Consider the following 19,150-nt stretch of genomic DNA (forward strand, 5'->3'; position numbering starts at 1 on the left):
GGGCAGTGTCCTTGATTTGCATATCTCTGTCAGGATTAGGGATCTTTTGAACTAGTTTTCCCACCCAGTTCATTTGATCGCTATAAAATCAGAACCAGAGGGGTCCAGTTCACACAGCTGGAACCCATCTCCAGGAACCAAGAGCTGGAAACCATCTTCAGTTGGAGGAACTCTTTCCAATTTTGGTAAGATTCTTACCCCTGGGTAATGTATCGCTGTGTTTTTAAAAATATATTCATACTATTTCTAGCCATTTACCTATTTCAATGAAACCATTTTTCCCCTTTAAAGCCTATGGGCCCAACTTATGAACTAAGGAAAAATGAACCAGATTCTACAGCAGTGGTTCTCAACCTTCCTAATGCCTCGACCCCTTAATACAGTACCTCATGTTGTGGTGACCCCCAACCATAAAATTATTTTCGTTGTTACTTCATAACTGTAATTTTGCTACTGTTATGAATCATAATGTAAATATCTAATATGCAGGATGTATTTTCATTGATACAAGTTGAACATAATTAAAGCATAGTGATTAATCACAAAAACAATATGTAATTATATATGTGTTTTCCGATGGTCTTAGGTGACCCCTGTGAAAGGGTCGTTTGACCCCCAAAGGGGTTGCGACCCACAGGTTGAGCATCGCTGTACGTTTAAAAGGAAAGCAGATTTCTTTTGGCATTGCGTGTGTGTGTGTGTGTGTGTGTGTGTGTGTGTGTGTGTGTGAAGAGAGATCAGTAAGACTGGGAGCAAGTGGAGGTTTAGGAGGGATTCCTGAATTGTGATAAAATCCCCAAAGACCTGGGACGCCATTTGCTGAAGGGCATCTGGATGCCCCCAGGGTACAGGCATTAAATGTGGCAGAGCAAGGAAAGAAACAAAAGACTGCTTTTAGCTCTGTTTTCTTCTAATGTTCCCTACTAATTTTTTTACTTAAAAAAAGTTTTGATTGCTCTTTAAGAGCCAAGTGGAACACATCCAAGATCAAAAGGTATACTGGCAGGTTGAAGGGAAGAAGGAAAAGAGATAAAGGGAGGAATATGCCTTGAGTGTTATGCCTTCACTTTGTGGGATATTGCCCTAGAACCATGGTCGGCAAACTGCCACTCGAGAGCCACATGCGGGCGTGCACGTACAGTGCGATTGAAACTTCATGGCCCATGTGCACAAGTCGGTATTTTCTGGAAGAGCCAGCCACACTCAAGGGGCCAAAGAGCCGCATGTGGCTTGCGAGTCTCAGTTTGCTGAGCTGCAGTTTGCCGACCACTGCCCTAGAATATGAAAGTGTGAAGCTGCATGTATGGAAATTAAAACCATAGTTACTTATCATAGAGTGTAAGTTAAGTCCCTGGTGTATAAAGTTGGATGAACCTCTTGAATACAAAACATTGCCTGTGGAGAGAGGAAGAGAATATGAATTCTTGTGAAGATTAAAGGATGGGTTTGAGACAGATGATAAAGTTAGTCTGAAGAACAGTGGGGACATATTTCACTGACAAAGAGCTGACTGATGGTTATGTGCTTGAATATGAAAAGTTATGTGTGAGTGAGTTTGATGACCAGATGTGAGGCTCTAAACTCTTATCCTAGGCAGATTCACTTACCCACCACTAATAATCTGTCTCATACTTGTTATCTCCCAAACTTCATTTTACGTCTTTTGGGGAAATTTAGAATTGAATATATGAGTCAGCAAGTTGTGAGTCGGGGAGCAGATATTAGACATTGGTGGCCATGGTTGTACTGGCTGGGCTTTGATTTCTGGATGTCTTAGGAATTCAAGTTTACAATAAACCTGAGAAAAATTCAGCTAAGTTCTTACAAAATTAATGTGTAAATTCTACAGGTTTGTAGCAAATATTTTCCTTTACCTCTCCAGACTGGGATGGCCCTGTGTGGCATCAGTCCAGGGACTTAAGTAGATGAGGTGTGGGCTTATATTCTGAGCCTTAAGAAATGATACGTCTCAGAGAGATTGAGTCTCAAGTCTTCTTATCTATTTCTTTCACCTGGTGCCTTCTGCTATCAACTAAACTTATACAAACTTGGTCTCTGTAATTTCACTAGACTTTTGCTAGTAAAACAAGAAAATATTCTCTTATGCTTAAAGAGAACCATGGAATTTCAGACTTTAGAGTTAGCAACTCTCTCATTCTATAGATGAACAAACTTAAGTCTTGAGAGGAAAATGAAGTCAATCACTAAAAAAAATTAACAAAAAAATGGAGGATCTACTGTGAGGCAGGCACTGTGATTCAAGGTGAATAATATGGGGTCTGCCCTCCTGTAGAGTGTACACCAGTAGGAAACACTGACAAGGAGACAGGTGATTGGATAACAGCTTGGAAATGGCACCCGTGTGGATTTGCAATAGGTACATCTTTATTTTGGATATCCTTGTGAACAGATCCTGAGCTTTATGACTGTCGCTTTGACACTTGTGTCTAATGGGGTATCCTTGGTCTCAATATCTAAGCACAGAGTGTTTGGACAGACTCTAGACAGGCCCGGCAGCTCAGACCCCCTTCTTTGAACAACAAAATCCCCACAACCTGTAGAGCACTGGCACATCTTACAAGGACCACGGTCTCCACTACAGCATGGAAGATGTTGGCAACATTTCTATCCACCACGGCCACCTAATGACTCTTTTGGCTACTACAGCTCTGATTCTACTTTCTGATTTTGAACTCTGGGTTTGTGGTCCCAGGCAGAGAGGTGTTGACTTGGTGACCCTAAGGTCCTGTTCTATTGTAGGGGCCTGAGATTCTAAAATTGCCTTTGACGTTAGAAGACAATATTTGTCTATTGAAAAACAAGAGACCTAAATGAATCCAACTCAATAAAACTTTGATGAGGTCTTCCACAAAACTAGAAAATGAAAGCACACCCAGAAGACTAAAAAGCACAATGTAAATGTAAAGAGCTTGGCAAATGGGGAGCATGGCAGTCCAGCAGCTGTGCTGAAGCAGTGGCCATGTGTGAATACTTGTTATTCTTTTAGGGGTGGCTCTTCTCTCTTTAGTCATGTACCACCTTTTTTTCTTAAGATCCAAGAACATGCTTTCACTTGATTCTATTATAAATTACTAGAGGCCTGGTTCATGAAATTTGTGCATGGGAAGGGGGTGTCCTTCAGCCTGGCCTGCACCTTCTCCAATCTGGGACCCCATGGGGGATGTCCGACTGCCTAGATTGGGCCTAAACCGGCAGTCGGACACCCCCCTCACAATCAGAGACTGCTGGTTCCTAACCGCTCACCTGCCTGACTGCCTAATTGCCCCCTAACTGCTCCCCTGCTGGCCTGATTGATGCCTAACTGCTCCCCTACCAGTCTGATCGCCCCAAACTGCCCTCTCCTGCAGGCCTGGTTGCTCCCCATTGCCCTTCCCTGCAGGTCTGATCTCACCCCCAACTGCCTTCCCCTGCAGGCCTGATCTCACCTCCAAATGCCCTCCCCTGCTGTCCTGATGGGCCACAACTGCCCTCCCTGCAGGCATGGTTGCCCCTAACTGCCCTCCCCTGTAGGTTTGGTTGCACCCAACTGCCCTCCCCTGCTGGCCATCTTGTCATGACCATCTTGTGGTGGTCATCTTGTGATGGCCATCTTGTGACAACGTGGGGGCAGCCATCTTGTGATGATGTCACGTGATGCCATCTAGGCTTTTATATAGGACTAGAGGCCCGATGCACAAAAATTTGTGCATTCGGGAAGGAGAGGGGGTCCCTCAGCCCGGCCTGTGCCCTCTCGGAGTCTGGGACCCCTCAGGAGATAATGACCTGCTGGCTTAGGCCTGCTTCCGGGTGGCAGAGGGCAGGCCCAATCCCTAAGTGCAGCCCCTGGTTGGGCTCAGAGCAGGGCCGATTGGGGAGTTGGGGCACCGCCCCCTGTCATGCACAGAGCAGGGAGGATCGGGAGGTTGCGATGCCACTCCTAGTCACGCTCAGGGTACGGCCAATTGGGGGGTTGGGGCACCGCCCCTTCACATTCAAGGCAAGGTTGATAGGGAAGTTGCGGCGCCACCCCCTGTCATGCACAGAGCAGGGCCGATCAGGGGGTTGGGGTGCTGCCCCCCGTCATGCACAAAACAGGGCCCACCGGGGGGTTGGGGCTCCGTACCCTGTCACACACAGAGCAGGGCCGATCAGGGGGTTGGGGAGCTCCTCCCTGTCACGCACAGAGCAAGGCTGATCAGGGGGTTGAGGAGCTCCCCCCTGTCACGCACAGATTAGGGCCAATAAGGGAGTTGGGGCACTGCCCCTGTCATGCACAGAGCAGGGCCCATCAGTGGGGTTGGGGCTCCGTACCCTGTCACACACAGAGCAGGGCCAATCAGGGTGTTGAGGAGCTCCCCACTGTCACTCACAGAGCAGGGCCCATCAGGAGGGTTGGGGCACTGTCCCCTGTCACACACAGAGCAGGGCGGATCAGGGGGTTGGGGCGCCGCCCTCTATCACCCACAGAGCAGAGCCGATCAGGGGGTTGGGGCGCCACCACTGTCACACTCAGGGTGGGCCGATGGGAAAGTTATGGCTCTACCCCGTCACACACAGAGCAGGGCCCATGGGGGGGGGGGGCGGGAGTTGGGGCTCCTCACCCTGTCACACACAGAGCAGGGCCCATCGGGGGGGGGGGCGGGAGTTGGGGCTCCTCACCCTGTCACACACAGAGCAGGGCCCGTGGGGGGGCGGGGTTGGGGCGCCACCCTCTATCACCCACAGAGCAGGGCCGATCAGGGGGTTGGGGCGCTGCCCCCTGTCACGCTGATCCTGGTGCTGGGAGGCCTCGCGGCTCCGCTGATCCTGGTGCCAGGAGGCATATTACCCTTTTACTTATAGAATAGAGGCCTGGTGCACGGGTGGGGGCTGGCTGGTTTACACTGAAAGGTGTCCTGGATCAGGGTGGGGGTCCCCACTGGGGTGCCTGGCCAGTCTGGCTGAGGGGCTGAGGGCCGTTTTCAGGCTGGCAGGTGACTGAAGCTCCCAACTGCTCCTTTTTTTCTGTCTTTCTTTTTTTTTTTATTCTGGGCCAGCTTTAGCTCTGAGGCCTCGGCTGCTTTGTTTACCTTCTGTATTTGATACAATGTTGCAGTCCGGCTGGCTGAAGCCCGGCTGAGTAAAGCAGGTTTCTGGGGTTTTGTTTAGCTTCTATATTTGCAACATAGTTGCTTAGAGTTGCAGCTGAGAGGCCAGCAAGCCAGGTGGAAAACGTTGGAGTCCTCCGTAACTGAAGAAAGCAAGCCTCCCTGTTTGCATCAGCTGCCTGGCTGCCAGCCACCATCTTGGTTGGCAGTTAATTTGCATATCTCCCTGATTAGCCAATGGGAAGGGTAGCGGTCGTACGCTAATTACCATGTTTCTCTTTTATTAGTGTAGAAAATTGATGTTCTTAATGGAAATTTTTTCAGCTGTTATTTATTTCAGTATTGTAATATGACCAAAAATTTTCTTAGTGTATAATTTGGTATTCTTCAACAGTGTGCCAAATTTGTGTATCAGTATTATGAATCAGACAAGGTGTATAATGCCAAATGATGATGAGAAAGAGTGTTCACTTTACTCCCTCTCTCACATGCCTCCCCATGAAACCATCAGAACCCTGGATTTCCTGGTCTTTCTAGATTCACAGACATAATTCAAGGGCTGTTTAGTAATACTGCAGGCTTAGTGCTAGAACCTGTGGCATCTTTAAGGGTATAAACATGTTTGACATGAAAATAATTGTATTGACTTAGAGTACAAAATAAAGATTACTAATTAATTTAATGCCTATGGAAAATGTACCATTTTTATAAATTTAGGATTTGTATGAATTACATCATATTTAAGAATAAATTGTATGCCCTGACTATTTTGGCTTAGTGGATAGAGCGTTGGCCTGCAGACTGAAAAGTCCCAGGTTCGATTCCGGTCAGGGGCGTGTACCTTGGTTGTGGGCACATCCCCTGTAGGGAGTGTGCAGGAGGCAACTGATCAATGTTTCTCTCTCATCGATGTTTCTAACTCTCTATCCCTCTCCCTTCCTCTCTGTAAAAAATCAATAAAATATATTTAAAAAAAAGAATAAAGTGTAGGTCAAATTTTTTCTCTCATCAGTTTCAAATTTTTGCGAAAAGTCACTTTTATTATTGGATGTGGGAATACTTACATATATTTGATATAATGTGGGGGAAGATATGATGGATTTTAAAGGCTCTGAATGTTCTTTGAATTTTTCTCCAAAGAACTAAAGATATTGGCAGAAACTACCTGCTTCAAACACCAAATAGTTTTCAGTTCTCAAATCTTCACATTTCTTAATACATAAAGTTTTAAAAGTTCATAAGGAATTTCTTTCCTGTTTTTTATGATGTATACTTGTTTAATTCTATTTTAATAGCTATCATTGAGATAAAATCATACTCCAGGAAGAAGCATTCTATTTACTTTATGGGTTTATTTGAGTGTCTGTGATACACTGGCCCCGGGAAGTGTGAGTTGTACAGTTCAGACTGAAAAGTCTTGAGAGATGATGGTAGCAATTCTCTTCTCTTCCTTATTCTGTTTTTTAAAAATATTTTATTTATTAAATTTTTAATCCTCAACCCAGGATATTTTTCCATTGATTTTTAGAGAGAGTGGAAGAGAGAGGGAAAGACAGAGAGAAATATCGATGTGAGAGAAACACATTTGTTGCTTGGCTGCTGTAGGAGCCCCAACCAGGGCCCTGGCCAGGGAGGAGCCTGCAACCTAGGCACATGCCCTTGACTTGAATCAAACAGTTCTTTGGTCCACAGGCTGACACTCTATTCACAGAGCCAAACTGGCTAGGGCTTATTCTTCTTTTCAAGAAGATGTAAAGAAATCATTACAGCCCATTATAAGGACTTTGGCTTGCAGAAAAGTTCTGAAGAGGTTTTCTTTGTTGTTGTTATTGTTTTGTTATCACATAGTAACATCATATGCCTGTGTTATAACAGTTTATGTAAATTTATAGGGAAACTAAAAAATATTCTCTGAGAATAATCCACATTGTTCCCAAGAATAAGCTTGAATTCCTCTTTCTCCAGTCTTCTGTAAAAGTTGATCCCAGACCTACTTCCAAGAATTGTATGATTCTTCCATGCTCCTCTCTTTTTTTTCTAACTAGTATATAATAATTCCACCTTTAGTCACAAACCAATTAATTCTTGGGGAATTAGGTCTGTGCCCCTTCACCTCAGGGCAAAATTGCTCTCAGCTGTTCTCCTTATAGCCAGCTGGTTTATTAACTTGAATACTTGGAATACTAACTTTAACAATCCTCTGATTCGACCTTTCCTGGGTTTAGGGTTCATTAGAAGTCCCTCTTTGATCTCTTTGGTCAGTATAGCTCAGTTGATTGAGTATCATCCCATGCACCAAAAGGTTGCCGGTTTGATTCTGGTCAGATCATACCCATGGTGTTGGTTTGATCTCTGGTCTGGGTGCCTATGTGAGGCAACCAATAGATGTTTCTCTCTCACATCAATGTTTCTCTCTCCTTCTTGCTCTCTCTCTTCCCCTCTCCCTTCCTTTCTATCTAAAATCAATTAAACATATTTTTTTTAAGTCCATCTTTTTGATAGTTCTCTTATCTTACTGTCTCATCTCAGTGAACTGGAGCTCCTATTCTTTCCCCATGGATGCTATATCTCCTTTTAGGGAGGACTTGGGTATATAATGGTCTCTGTGATGGTCTCTGTGTGCCAGGACCTAGCACAGTGCCTTATACCCAGAGGAGCTTATGTAATGTTTTTTATTCAGTTAATTAATAAATGAATTAGAGTGTGAATGAATATTGCAATGCTATGACTGATAGAATGGAAAATACTCAGTGAATCTTAAGGAATAGGAAAGGATGTTTGGGGCTGTAAGTTGTGTTCAGGAAGCTTAGATTGATTTTCTAAAGGAATGGCTTGCCAAGAAATGTAAGATTAATGAGGAAAAGAAAATATGCACTTTAGGTGACTGAGGGTAGCTGACTCATGATGCCCTGTCCTTAAGCCTAATTTGCCCCATCATACCCTTTGCCTTTGGCAGGAGCCTTTGTTAGTAGAGATGATGGGCCTGGGTCCCCTGTTGCTGGTCTTCATGCTGGGTCTGGGTCTGACCTCACTGACCCTGGCTCAAATGACAACAGGTACAGACTCTTCCTGGCCCAGCACTATGATGCCAATCCAAGTGGCCAAAATGGCAGACACTGTGAAACCATGATGAGGAGATGACAGCTAACTTCACTCTGCAAAGACGCCAGTAACAACCTCAAAGTTATCTGTGAAGATGAGAATGGAATGCCTTACAAAAAAAATTCAGAATAAGCAGGTCTCCTTTCCAGGGCACTACTTGCAGGCATAAAGAGGGTCCCCCTGGCCTCCCTGCCAGTACAGAGCCACAACAGGTTCCAGAGACATAGTGGTTGCCCTGAACATGGCTTTCCTGTCCCTTTGATGATTCCTTTTACTGCCCATAACCATCAAGCCCCTGGCTCAGAGTTGGCTCTGCTCTCCATTCCTGGCATTTCCCCCACACACTCCAAAACAGTGGTGACTACACTCCTTGCCAGGGGCCCAGAAAATGAGCTGCCTGGGTCTTTTTTCTTTTCTGTTTTACAATATGTTAATAAATGAAAATGTCTCTGAAAGCAGTAAGAATCAAAGTCTTCTCATCAATTCTTGGCCTATTGATTTTCCCCATTTTCTCTATTCACATGCCCCCAGCGAGGATGGCATGGAATACAAATGCCTTTTCCCCTATCAGTTAGTTCCTTCTCAGTCAATAGGAAGGTAGACTTTCCCTTCCTGTGAGTGTAAGGATGTTAAATTACTCTTATAGAGAGATCTGGAAAATGCCAGGGCTCATGGCTGCTAAGCAAAATTTTCAGGAGACGCAAATTGTTCTGGCTATCAAATAAGCCAATATTCCTTTTACAAAAGTTAAACTTTGAGGAGTAGTGTTTAGAACTAAATACCAACAGATTAATTAAACTTTTTATCTACCTCCCTCTTAATCTCTCTCTCTCTCTCTCTCTCTCTCTCCTCTTGAACACATAAACACACACACCAACACACCAACACACCCCCACACACTCAGACACACACTCCTGCATGAACACCAAAATTCACTCCTAGTATGCACCTCTTGTCTTAGGCAGGAGGTAATTTTGAGTTGCTTTGACAAGAGTGCTCCCAGGGTATTCTCCTGGTTATTTCATACAAAGATTAAAAATTTGATTACTTTCCATTATTTTCTCTTTAAACTTTTACTTTATCAATGGATGTCAAGCAACTGTGAGGTTGTTGGGAATTTATAGAAAGATTCCAAACATATTCCTTCCTCTTCTTCATCTATATTTGTTTTCAAGTAAACACATACTTAGGTGAATAGACACTTTCTTTATAAAATATACCAATAAATTCACAGATTTAATGGTTAACTTCCCCTTACCTAATTTCTGTCAACAGGTGCCTGAATATCTACACTAATAAAAGACACAGATGCTAATTGACGTACCTTCGCTATGCCCAAACCATGCCCACCAGCCAATCAGAGTGACTATATGCAAATTAACCCAACCAAGATGGCGGCTGGGAGCCACAGAGCTGGAGCAAGCAGGAGGCTTGGTTGCCCTGGCAATGGAGGAAGCCAAGTTTCCCGCCTGCCATGGAGGGCTGTGGCCTCCCCAAAAGGCAACAAAGTTTGAATTATAGAAGCTAAATAAATCCCACGTACCTGCTTCCAGCCAGCCTCCACTGGGAGCTTGGGTGGCTGGGGGCTGTGGTCACCCTGCAAACAGCCATCAGCCCCTCACCCAGCCTGGCCAGGACCCCAGTGGGGACCCCCACCCTGAAGGGGGTGTGGCCAGTCTGAAAACGGCCCTCGGCCCCTCACCCAGGCTGGCCAGGCACCCCAGCAGGACCCCCACCCTGATCCAGGACACCCTTCAGGGCAAACCAGCCGGCCCCTACCCATGCACCAGGCCTCTATCCTATATAATAAAAGGGTAATATGCAAATTGACCCTAACAGCAGAGCGACTGGGAATCACTGGTCACAATGACACACACTGACTACCATGGGGCAGACGCTCAATGCAGGAGCTGCCCCCTGGTGGTCAGTGTGCTCCCACAGGGGGAGCTCTGCTCAGCCACAAGCCAGGCTGACGGCTGCCAGTACAGCAGTGGTGGTGGGAGCCTCTCCTGCCTCCTCAGCAGCGCTAAGGATGTCTGACTGCAGCTTAGGCCTGCTCCCTGCTGGCAAGTGGACATCCCCCGAGGGCTCCTGGGCTGCCAGGGGGATGTCTGACTGCTAGGTTAGGCCCAATCCCCCAGGTAGCGGGCCTAAGCCAGCAGGTGGTCATTCCCCGAGGGGTCCCAGACTGCGAGAGGGCACAGGCCAGGCTGAGGGGTCCTCTTGAGTGCACAAATTTTTGTGCACCGGGCCTCTAGTTTTATTTATAAAGTGTTTGTTAATAAATTAAAGTTATGAATCACTAGTTTTATAAGTACCGAGTGCTAACTGATTGTGCCACTGGAGCTCCTGAATCACTAGTTTTGCTGTCTTGTGAATATATGACTATAGTGATCACAGTATTCACAACGGTGCCCTCTCCTGCTGCCTACATTGCCCTGAAATGGGCCAAAAGCCTTGCTTCTTCAATATCCAGGTTATAGATCAGTGTCCAGGTGCCACCTGGGAGACCCCAGACTCAAAGTATTTAAACGTATGCAGGAAGAAATGGAGAAGTAAATTACTGGTGCACACTCAGCACATGAATCTTTCTTCCTTGAGTTACCCTATTTCAAACTTGATATCACTATTATTTGCTAAGAAAGTAGGAAAAAGAGTTTTCCAAACCTCTCTCAATAGAAAATTTGTCTTATTGTAAAATCCCCCCCAAAACCTTAGGAAGTGAGAAAAGTCCAGATTTTGGTAGAATATTTGGACCCTTTTCTGAGGTTCTCCAACCAGTACCTTCACGTCGATATGATGCAAGGTGACTTCCATAGAGATCATTGACCTACTCCAGGCCTTGATAGGAAAGGCCAAAGGTATGGATCATCATTATATTGAGTGTGCCATAGCTGGGAAAACACATATCTTCTCCAAACATCTGCTGAGAGTATTATCATTGCATTCTCTGCTCTGGTGTTAAGGCCAATGACTGTTTCCTAGGAAATCACATGGCAATGTGATGGGACTGTTTGCTGACCTGCTGATGGAACGAACTAGCAGCTGGGTAGCCAAGCCTAGCACTTTTTGCTCTGGGTCTCTTGTGCTCTCACAACCTAAAGCTGTATAAAATAAAATGTCATGGGACAGGCCAGTCAGTCTTTATTTCAAGTGAATTATTTAAGGAATTGAAGTCCTGGTCAACTTTGCAAGGAAAAGAAAATAAAAACCTCAAAATGCCCAAGCCCTTTGAAAATGGTGATATGCAAGGAAGAAAATTCCACTCAATGTGAAGAGGAAAATTTTCTGTAGGACACAGCATAAATTCTAGTAGCTTAGATATTTCAACTTAAAAACAGCCTTCTAATTTGGAAGGAATACAGGTGTTCAACAAAATAAAGGAGAGGGAGCAATAATATACACAACGTGGTGTAGTCATTCATTATTTTATCCAGATTGAAGGAAGCAAAGGAAACCAAGAAAATTTGAAATTACAAAAGTGATCATTGCCAACACTTACTGAGTACTTACCATGTACCTGGCATTATGATAAACACTTAACATTGATTTTTATCATTTATTCCTCATACCATCCCTAAGAGGTAGGTATTATTATACTCACTAACAACAAATAACGCGGAGAGAGGTTAAGTAATTTTCCCCAGATCATATAGTTAAAGTGGCAGAGCTAGGTCTTTGGGATCACAGCATCAAAAGAAGTTCTTATTGAGAATCAGTGTGGTAGAGTGGAGAAAGCCTTTGGGGCAAGCTCTGACCAAAAAGTATGTGTCGGGATGGTTTGGGGGTTATTTCATTTTCTGTTGTAGCTCGAGTACTGAGATACACCCATTGATGGCTACATGGGACTTCTGTTGACAAATTTTGTTGATGTCTTATCAAATCAGTTGGTTATTGTGGCTGAGGCTATGGGTTTGCTCTTGCATGAATAGTTTAGGTCTTCTCTGTAGCCAGTTATCTTTCTAAATTATATTTTGCACACAAAGAAGCAGGATGAGAAAAAGTTAAATAAAACCATGCAAAATCAGAGGTGCAGGATTAACCCTGCAAGATTAGATTTGGGGAAAATAACCCAAAGTACATTGTTGTGATGAAGCTATTATCCAAGTGCTAAGTGTACCTTCAGAAGTTCTATCCATTAGTCTAAGGATGAGGAATTAATCAAGCATCATTTCTCCCTGTTACTCTTCTTCCCACAACTGTTCCCTTCTCTCTCTTCCTAAGTCCATATCTCATATCTATAGCTGTGGCACTGAAACGTGACATAGAGCTTTCTAGCTTTTTGTACATAAGCAAAAAGTGGTTGTGACTATAGGAGATAGCATTTTAGAATGAAGTTATGTTTGAAACTGGTATGCAGGTCCCTCATTAGCTATTTCAGTTACCCAGACAGTGTGACCTGCCATCATGAAGCTTATTTGAAAACAGAGGACAGTAGTACCCATATACATCAAACCAGGACTTCCACATCAAACCAGGACTTCCGCTACGATCAGCCCTTGGACTGCATGTGTAGAAATGGGCCTGTATGACTCTCAAAAAACTGTCCTTTCTGTTTTGGGTTGCTCACTTCCTCTTGGGTCAGAGATTAATTTTATTTGCTCTAGTACAGCGATTTTCAACTGGTATGCCACAAGAATTTTTAAAACCTGCAATATCTGACTAGTCAGGAGCACTGACCACTTTTCCCTTAGATTGTCAGATTAAAAAACTGACAAACAACACAATATCTGCCTGGTGTGAATGCATCAAAATTATACCTATTTATTTTGTCAGATTGTCAAATAATATATTTTTGGTGTGCTTCAGAATTTAATAATTAGTTTATGTGTGCCATGACATGAAAAAGGTTGAAAATCGCTGCTCTCGTGAGTCAGCCCTGCCTCATTGCCATGGTCAAGGAGATTCACAGCTCATGAGTTCATGCCAATCCCAGGAGTGACCGTCAGATGGCAGCATCTAGCTAGTTGGTGTTGGTGAGTAATTCCCATTTCCACTCTTACCTTATTCCACCCCTGATTAAACTCCATTTCCAGAGAGAAGCACCTCTGAACATAAATGTTTTGAATATCCTGAATATTTGGGGTGTGGAAAGAGAGAGGGAGTAGAAGATGTGGAAAAAGCACTGATTTTAGAGTCAGATAGGTCTGGGTTCCTTCCTTTCCTCAGTCAACAGAAGCAATGTTCTGACACTATAGGGCAATGCTTTCTTTGTTGTGCTCTGAAGGTTTTTGTTTAGTTTTGTGGTTTGCTTGTTTTTTAAACTTTATTAAACATATGTTTATTTTCCACTGCCAAAAGTGCCAACAAAAGGATTCTGCAATTGGAGACAACAGAAAACTAAAAACAGAAAACTAGCTATTGACAAGATAGACACAGCATGAAGGATACATGCATGATGATAGAATGTATCACCAAGTCCTAGTTTTTGGTTGTGCATAGAAACAGCAAGGAAAAAAGACACTCTAAGTCCTCTTTTGTGGCGATTGTGCTGTTGAGATTTATTTTTAAAAATTCCTTTTATCAGTCAGTTCTACAAGTCATTTTATTTGATTTGTTCACTAGTTCCCTCGTTTTGTTTATTAGTTCATTCAACCAATACTTACTATATTCAGAGCACTTTAGCTGGATACTCTGTTTTTTACTTTTTTTAAATAAGATTAGCAAGATTTCAAAAAAGACTTGATTTTAATACCATTAGAGGAATGCCAACTGGGGAGAAACCAAGATGGCTCCATAGGTAAACACCGGAAATTGCTGCCTCCCACAACAACTTCAAAAATACAACAAAAAGACAAAACGGACATCATCCAGAACCATAGGAAGGCTGGCTGAGTGGAAATTCTACAACTAGAAGGAAAGAGAAAAGCACACTGAGACTCAGAGGAGCTGAGGAAGCAAAGTGCAGAGGTACGGAGGCTCCAGCACGCACGGAAAGGGGCTGGCACCTGAGGACGCAGCTGTCTTTTTCAATCAGGAGGGAGTCACAAGCCCCCGATTTCTCTGAACTCTGGTTCCGGGAAGTCTCTGGGGACCCAGGACTCATATGGGGAGAAATTGGACTGTCTGGCAGCAGGCAGAACTCGAAACTTGAGGGTGGCTTTCAATCAGAGGTGCTTGCAGCAATTACCTAGACACTGAGACGCGTGGCCCCTTAGGACAGGGCTGAGGAGCAGCCATAGCTGCTTGCTCCGCCCTTTGATTCCCTGAGACCCCACCCCACCCAGGCTGCAGCAGAGGCTTTTGCATATGAGTGCCCTGGCCCTTTGCAACCTGAAAATTACCTAACAAATTGCAGCTGGGCCAGACAGACCCAGAACTTCCAAGAGAAGGCCCCATAGCAGCTTGTATTGCCTCACAGCTGGGCCTCATCTGGGCACCTCCAAACTCCAAAAAAGGAAGGGGAATCTGCAGTTCTCTTCGTAGCTCCTGCTGGGTAGCCTCAGGCAGAGGCTAAATTAGCACCTCCTTAGATCCAAGAGCCAGTGTACCCAGTGGTCAGAGCGGGACCATCCAGATTACAACTCCTCAGATCCATAAGGAACACACTCAGGGGGCAGACTCAGTGAGCACCAAAGCCACACTGAAGCAAGTCTTGCCCCAGAAGGGTGTCTTCAGCACAGCAGTTCTCCCACTGCAGACACTGCTGATTCTCACAGCCAATTGGCCTGAAGGTCAATTCCTCCCAGTTATCCTACAACAATCAAGGAATAACTACAACAAGACTGTGTACAAAGCCCACAAGGGGGTGCACCAAGAGTGTCCACCTCAGGTAACTGGGGAGGCTGAGCCACTGGGCCCTTTAGGACACCTAGCACACAAAGCCACTCTACCAACACAGGGAAGCATAAAAAATGCGGAGACAAAGAAACAGGTCACAAATGACAGAAATGGAGGAAAGCAAACGACTGGATATAGAGTTCAAAACCACGTTTATAAGGTTTTTCAAGAATTTTATGGAAACTGCCGATAAATTTAGTGAGACCCTGGAGGATATGAAAAAAGACCAACTAGAAATTAAGCATACACTGATGAAATAAAGAATATTATACAGATTCCCAACAGCAGACAAGAGGATCCCAAGAATCAAGTCAAAGATTTGAAATACAAAGAAACAAAAAATACCCAACCGAAAAAGAAAAAAGAATCCAAAAATAGGAAGATAGTGTAAGGAGCCTCTGGGACAACTTCAAGCGTACCAACATCAGAATTATAGGGGTACCAGAAGAAGAGAGAGGGCAAGATATTGAAAACCTATTTGAAGAAATAATGACAGAAAGCTTCCCCTACCTGGTGAAAGAAATAGACTTACAAGTCCAGAATGCACAGAGAACCCCAAACAAAAGGAATCCAAAGAGGACTACACCAAGACACATCATAATTAAAATGCCAAGAGCAAAAGACAAAGAGAGAATCTTAAAAGCAGCAAGAGAAAGACAGTCAGTTACCTACAAGGGAGTACCCATATGACTGTCAGCTGATTTCTCAACAGAAACTATGCAGGCCAGAAGAGAGTGGCAAGAAATATTCAAAGTGATGAATAGCAAGAACCTACAACCAAGATTACTTTATCCAGCAAAGCTATCATTCAGAATAGAAGGTCAGATAAAGAGCTTTACAGATAAGAAAAAGCTAAAGGAGTTCATCACCATCAAACCAGCATTATATGAAATGCTGAAAGGTATTCTTTAAGAAGAGGAAGAAGAAAAAGGAACTCTTACTATTTGCCACAGCATGGATGGAACTGGAGAGCATTATGCTAAGTGAAATAAGCCAGCCAGAGAAGGATAAATACCACATGATCTCACTCATTTGTGGAATATAATGAACAACATAAACTGATGAACAAGGACTGATTCAGAGACAGAGAGGCATTGATTGGACTGTCGGGCCTTGGAGGGAAGGTAGGGGAGGGTGGGGGTAAGGGGGAAAGATCAACCAAAGGACTTATATGCAAGCATATAGGCCTAACCAATGGACACGGACAACAGGGGGCGCGGGTGAGGGCATGAGCGGGGTGGTGGGGGGGTAAGGGGTAACGTGGGGATAAGGACACATAGTAATATCTTAATCAATAAAAAATATATTAAAAAACAAAAAGAATGCCAACTGGGTGAAAAAGGTGAAGGAATTAAGAAATATAAATGGCCAGTTTTAAAAATAGCCATGGGGATGCCAACTGAGCATAGGAAATACAGTCATAGCATTGTAATAATGATGTATGGTGTCATATGGGTGCTAGACTTATGTGGTGATCACTTCTTAAGCTATATAAATCACTATGTAGTACACCTGAAACTAATATGCGTCAACTGTAATTAAAATTTTTTTAATTTAAAAAAAGAATAGACACATGAAAGGAAAGGCTAACCCTAAACGTTACTCTATCCTTTTTTACTACACCTTCCTCAATTCCCAGATGTCTGGAATTAAAATCAGTTCACAAACTTTTATTGGCATATCCTGTCTAGCCAAACCTTTGGGAATCAGAGTCTCCAGGGAAGCGAACACTCTCCAAAGATCATATAACTAGAGAAATTCCTCAAGAGACAGACAACTCCAGTGTCATTTAGATCTGCTTTTTCTCCCTTTTCACACCCTGGCCATACAGGACACATACACCTGGACATCCAGCCCGTCAGTCTCTGCCCTGAGTCACTGTACTGGCTACAGCACCGTCTCTCTATAAAAGAGAAAAGCTCTTGCTTTCAGAGAAGATCATGTTTGCAAACTTTTTACTCTTGGGGAAGCAGTGATGAGAAAAGTTGTGAGCAGAGAAGTGGGGAGGAAAGATTAGGCTGTAGAGTTGAGAAAATATCAGCTTGCCATTCTCAACTCCTCTCTCTGAAGCCCATTTCTTACCTTCCTTTCTCCTACCTCTTGGTTTCTCTCCAGGCACCTCCAAGGTAGTGATGGCTCTCCAGAAGACCCTTTCATTGCTTCTTCTCTCGCTGCTGACTCTGCTGGGGTTGGGGCTGGTGCAGCCCTCCTATGGCCAGCCCATGTACCAACGATTCCTGCGGCAACATGTGGACTCTACAGGGACAGGTGGCACCGACTTGTACTGCAACACGATGATGGAAAGACGGGGAATGACCAGGCCTAGGTGCAAGAAATTCAACACCTTCATCCATGCAGACATCGGTGCCATTAACAACATCTGCAGCACCCCCAATATCCGGTGCAAGAATGCCAAGGAGAACTGCCATGAGGGTGTAGTGAGAGTCACAGACTGCAGGCTTACAGCACGTTCCGGAGGAAACTGCAGATATCAGGGCAGGGGCAGCTCTAGGAGTGTTGTCATCGCCTGTCAGGGTAACCCCCTGGTGCCTGTGCACTTTGACAGATAGATACTACCCTGCAGGGGTTATGGTCCCGTGGTTGACCTTTAACTTACTCCTTGAATAGCAATGACTAATGCATTTGAGCTGTCTCAGGCTCTGCCTCTGCTCCTTATGCCTACTTCTTTTACTCTATATAATCCATTCTGTTAAATGCATCAAAGAGAAATGGAGACATAAACTTATAATGGGACTGGGCTTTCTGTAATAAAATTTTTATAAACTCATCTGCTTCCTTTTCTAATACTGGTCAGCTTAGCTCTCTCAAATCTGATCCTCTGGAATTTCGTCATTATGTGTATGATACAGCATTTCAAATATTTTAAGGTGTTTCCATCTCAGTTATCTCATTTTAATACCACCACACCCCTGTGATGCTCATGTTGCTACAAAAAGGGCCCAAAGTTAAAGGATTTGCTGAAGACCATGATGATAGTGGAAAAGCTGACACAAAAAATCCATTCAAAAAAAAGTCCATTTCAACTGGCTACTAATCCAGGGCTTTTTCTACTTCATCACAGGGAGTGCTTTAAAAGTAACAGCTTTTTGATATTCTCAAAGTCAGCTGTTGGGGGAAGCATTAAATATTTAGAAATATGAACTGGCAAAATGAGAGCTCTGTCTGTATAATTTGGCAACCTTGTTATGTTTGTAACTAATAAGATTAAGAAATTATACAGGACTTTCTTTTTCTCTTCACAAACTTTTGAATCACTGTAGTAAGTCAGAGTATTAACAATGTACTAGATCAGTAAGACTCATTCACTGTTCCTGATTTAAAAGATTTTTCATGTTTTCCCTTTAATAAAGAATTCAAACTGCAGATATCTGTGAAGATAGTGCTATGATTTTTGTGTGGGATTTCTTTTCTTTTATTCTCTTTTAATTATTTTTTAGTTTATGAACATGCACCAACACCTCAATACCCTCATAAACTGGTCCATGATTAAAACCTATTGGATCAATGACCAGGACACAGAAACATTTGTGTCATTTACTAAAGACAATTCTAACACCTCTCCCTTTTCCCTTTGATTATTTTGAAACAAATTGGAGAAGAGAGATGTATGAAGACACTAGAAGCTAAAAATGGAAGTATGTATGTGAGAGAGAGTGTGTGTGTGTGCGTGTGTATGTGCGCGCGCGTGCGCGTGCGCACGTGAAAGGACTAAACGGAAAATATTTAAATTGAAGCAAATATATATTGTTTATATTTAAGTTCTGCAACCTCATTCAGTATACATATGCATTGTGAAAGAATCACTACAATCAAGGTAACTAACGTATCTGTTACTTCACATGTTACCGAAGTGACCCCATTTTGGACTGCTTTCTACTCCATTCTTTTCAATACTACTGACCATCATAGTTTAGCCTACTAGCTTCTTCTGACAACATATTGCTTTCACACCATTGTAAAAGTTAAAAAATCATAGGCATGAAAATCCTATATAATAAAAGCATAGTATGCAAATTGTGCCCTTGACCTGGAGTTCCACCAGGGGTGGGGCCAGCTGGGGGAAGGGAAGGAAGCCCTGGCCTGCAGCAGCAGGCCACTGGGGGAAGGGAGGGAGTACCTCCTCTGCAGCTGGCAGCCGCTAAGGACCCTACTAGTGCACG

At 43.8% G+C, this 19,150-nt stretch overlaps 1 protein-coding gene across 2 annotated transcripts; it reads left to right on the forward strand.

Annotated features, from left to right (window-relative positions):
* The first annotated feature begins 103 nt into the window (after nt 1-103).
* Nucleotides 104-18,346, forward strand: RNASE4 (ribonuclease A family member 4). 2 transcript variants are annotated; one of them, XM_070405953.1, is made up of 2 exons: nt 104-185; nt 17,085-18,346. In XM_070405953.1, the coding sequence occupies exon 2, from the start codon at nt 17,102-17,104 to the stop codon at nt 17,537-17,539; it is 438 nt and encodes a 145-aa protein (XP_070262054.1). In that variant the 5' UTR covers nt 104-185; nt 17,085-17,101; the 3' UTR covers nt 17,540-18,346. The 2 variants fall into 2 exon arrangements, with proteins under 2 accessions (XP_070262054.1, XP_070262061.1); XM_070405960.1 differs by lacking the exon at nt 104-185 and adding an exon at nt 13,136-13,165.
* Nucleotides 18,347-19,150: the final 804 nt, after the last annotated feature.

Source organism: Myotis yumanensis, unplaced genomic scaffold (assembly GCF_028538775.1).
Source record: "Myotis yumanensis isolate MYYU_CA2020_CCGP unplaced genomic scaffold, mMyoYum1.0.hap1 SCAF_1, whole genome shotgun sequence".
NCBI classification, from domain to species: domain Eukaryota; kingdom Metazoa; phylum Chordata; class Mammalia; order Chiroptera; family Vespertilionidae; genus Myotis; species Myotis yumanensis.

Excerpts from the sequence above, each read along its gene's own strand:
- RNASE4 (XM_070405953.1), top strand. The coding sequence starts at position 17,102 with ATGGCTCTCCAGAAGACCCTTTCATTGCTTCTTCTCTCGCTGCTGACT.